The sequence below is a fragment of the Naegleria gruberi genome, assembly GCF_000004985.1.
Source record: "Naegleria gruberi genomic scaffold NAEGRscaffold_341, whole genome shotgun sequence".
Taxonomy (NCBI): domain Eukaryota; phylum Heterolobosea; class Eutetramitea; order Acrasida; family Naegleriidae; genus Naegleria; species Naegleria gruberi.
In genome coordinates this window covers 1-3,508 of record NW_003163060.1, presented here as the reverse complement: position 1 = coordinate 3,508, position 3,508 = coordinate 1, and the positions used below count along the sequence as shown (strand labels likewise).

Sequence of the window (3,508 nt, the reverse complement as noted above, 5' to 3'; positions counted from 1 at the left end):
TCACTATTTAATAGACTATTCGAAAGCAAAATGGAAAACAAGTGATAAGGAGCCAAAAAGGGTCACCGTTCGAAATAATGTCTACTCAACTTCTCTCTACGATGGCGAATTTCTCTTGCATTACTTGGACAAGTTTAAATCCTTCAAAGCCGAATTTAAATCTCAATCTTTGATGTATGAGCGATGTACAACTTTCGAAAAACATGAGGATGATAGTATAGGAGAGGTGGGTAGGTTTCTTTGTTTGGAGACTCCTTTTCAGACTTGGTTCGAACAGGAGATTTCAGAACTTGATATTGAGCTTTTTGGATTGACCTTTCCAAAAGTATACGAATCAAGGAATGGAACGATTGCATATGATGAGAAAAATCAGATCTTTGTTGTCGTTCCTTTCGCTTGTAGGTACAGCTATTTGGATAATTATAGTATCCATTAGTAAACCTAATTAGTTAAATTATGATAAACAGCGAAATGTGGATTCATGAAAATGTAGAGTCAGGTTGGATGGCCTTAAGCTCAAAAAACTTGGAACTTGCAAATTTCCTTTTATCAACTATTTCTGATTTAAGAATGTTCATTATTTGGACCTAGCATAAGGTATTTCAGATATTAAAAGATATCTTTCCCCAATGATTGGTGTTAAAAGAAGAGAATTAATTCATAGAAATTATTTGTATCATAATTGGTGAGGAAATCACAAACAAATTTGCTTGTTGGAATTCCAAAGTTTCACTCTTCATCAAAAAAGGCTTCGGACTAGCATTAAAATAATAGATAATGAAAAGATAGTAAATTGTATTACAATTTTAAATTCTTAGTTTTTAATAATTTAGAATGAACCACCAGTTTGTTCAACCAAAACATCAATAACGTCTTGGTCATCCATTTCAAGTTGATCAGCAGTTTCGGTACCAGTGACTCTGTTTCCGTCAAAAACAAATCTAACGGAAGCTGGAGAAAGACCTTGTCTCTTGCAATAGGCATCCATCAACTTCTTCAAAGGGGTTGATCTCTTAATCTTGAAGAAAACTTCAACACCATCCTATTTTAAATATATTAAAAAAATAAAGGGAAAATATATTAAAAAAATAATAAAAAAAATAGTTAGCCTCCTGATGATTGCACCTTGCTATTACTACTTACTTGACTCACAACCTTGATGTTAATGTGTTGTTCACCCTTTCCTTCAGCTTTAATGTCTTTGGTATCTTCGCTCATTTTTTTTAAAATTTATTTTTATTTTTGAAATCGAGAGCGGGCTCGACATGGTTTTTTAAAGGCTTTTTTGCAGAAACAAAAACATTTGTGTTTTTACTAAACTTTTGGATGTAACAATAAGCACAAATTATTGCTTTTGATTTGGTTTTCCTTCTTTCTTTTACAACATTAAAGTCTATTGCAAGAACTATAATTATTCCGATGATTACGGATAGCGTTAGAGGCAATGATAGTCAACCCTTATTATTTCTTGAAAAGAAAGACCTAGGTTTATTTGTCCCAAAAGGATAACATTGTTATTGAGTATTAAGTGAGGATTCAAGGTACTGTTGTATGTATTCTCAATTTGGTTAATGAATTTCAAAGAGCACTGAAAAAAATTATTGTGTAGTATGAAAATCAAAAACATTTGTCATAATTTAACAAGTTGGTAAGTTTCATTAGAAACATTGAGTCAGTCAAATTGATGTATTTCATATAAATACTAGTTGGGGTTCATCAATACGATGTATTAAAAAAGAATAAGGCTCCATGTACGTTCTCTGAATTGGACTAATCAAAACGAAATGAAATCTGCGCCAATTACTCTAGTCCTCCACTAATCATCAAGGACTTTCGAATATTTGTTTAATTGCCATCATATAGGCATCAACAAATCACTAAAATCACTACTCTTTTAACATGATTACAAAATTATGAATATCTCAACACAAGTAGAATATCATTTCTCAAATCCAAATCTTGTCAAATGTAAACAATGGACTCCACTCAGCTCTTGTCGCTTTCATGCAAAATCACTCGATGCTTCTTTGCCAACCCAATCAAACAACGTCAAAGAACAGTTTTCTCCATAGCAACATCAGCTTTGACATCTCAAAACAGTATTTTATAAACAGTTTAGAACTTATTGATTTTCATGGAGTTTTATTTACCCATTTCGCACTAAACATCGAGAGAATCCTGATTGACTTTTTGGTGGTGTATGAACAACTATGTACAATTAGTACTGCCGTTTCAGATAATGTTATGATGTCGTTCTAAACTATTGGAACATTTAAAATACGAAAGGAAGTGTACTGGACAAAATTGTAGTGGTGGATTCTCTTTCTTTTTGGTTTGATTCTCTTACCTTGAAAACGTGTTGCATAATACAATTAAAAAGAAAATTAACAACAAAGATGTCAAGTGTTTCTGCCACATGTCGGATGAATGATTATTCCCATAGATTCTCACCCAAAATCAATGATAACGTTATACTGAGCTCAGGAGAAGAATGTTGTTTAAAGTTAGATGTTGATGATATCATGCAAAGTTGGGAGTTGTTATTGAAAGTTGCAAGAGAAGAAACTCAATATTCGAATGCCAAACCACCAACTATTCAAATTGTTGAAATCAAAGATGAAAGGTCTTTGGAAGGTTCTATGAACAATATGTTATGTGATCAAACATTCAGTACAAACTTGACTGCATCATACAATTTAGATTCGAATAATGGACAACCATTGGCCGATACCAACCCTGTAGGTGAAAGAGCTAAATACAAAAAAATAGGCAAGAAGAGAAAATCCTCTTCATGCTCCATATCATCCAGTAATTCCACAACGAGCAGTTGTTATATTTCCAATCAGGAACATTTAACAAGAAGACGAAAGTATAAGAAGAGAAAGAATGCAGCTCCCTCAAATCCTGCTCAATCAATGATGGAGTTTCACTTTCCAGTTTGGACTTTTCATGTTGAATAAAATTGAATCCACTCAATATAAACGATTTTTCAAGGATAGTCTTTTGAAAGTTGTGCCACAAATTCAAAACTGGCCTGCTTTCATCTCTTTGCAGACGTGTTCCTATATTTTTCATTTTCTTTGTAAAACTGACAAGGTGAAATTACCTCTGCCCATCGTTTCATCTTTAATCACCTTGTGAGGAATAAAGTATAAATGTTTACAAAGCTCTCAATGGATTTATTTCAATGCCCTATTCCTCTAGCATCAGAACCATTCTCATCAATGAGTTTCTTATCTCTGGCAAAGTGCCATCTATTACATAATCCTCTCACAATGTCATTGAGTTGGTCTTCATCGAGATTGTCAATTTCACCAGTAATAAGATTTGTTAGTATTTCAAGAACATTATCAATCCATCTTGCTCTATCTTGGATAACACTTGCCAAGGAAAAAGATATTAATTGAAGTTGATTCGCCAAACTCTCTAAAAGTCTTTTTTGTTTGTCATTTGAAGCATCTGTTTGATTTGGTGGATCCACAAATGAGCTTATCAATAATTGCTCCTT

At 33.0% G+C, this 3,508-nt stretch overlaps 2 protein-coding genes across 2 annotated transcripts in view; both read left to right on the top strand.

The window, feature by feature from the left end:
• Positions 1-591, top strand: part of NAEGRDRAFT_76731 (uncharacterized protein) — a gene marked incomplete at both ends in the record, with an annotated part of 2,728 nt that extends 2,137 nt beyond the window's left edge. Inside the window, one exon of the mRNA XM_002668311.1 lies at positions 468-591. Within this exon, the coding sequence (XP_002668357.1) occupies positions 468-591 (124 nt within the window). The remainder of the gene's footprint in view (positions 1-467) is intronic.
• A 1,805-nt stretch (positions 592-2,396) lies between these two features.
• On the top strand, positions 2,397-2,960 carry NAEGRDRAFT_76730 (uncharacterized protein; the record flags this gene model as incomplete). Its single annotated transcript, XM_002668310.1, has 1 exon — positions 2,397-2,960. One exon carries the CDS (start codon positions 2,397-2,399, stop codon positions 2,958-2,960), a length of 564 nt encoding a protein of 187 aa, XP_002668356.1.
• Between the last annotated feature and the right edge of the window lie 548 nt (positions 2,961-3,508).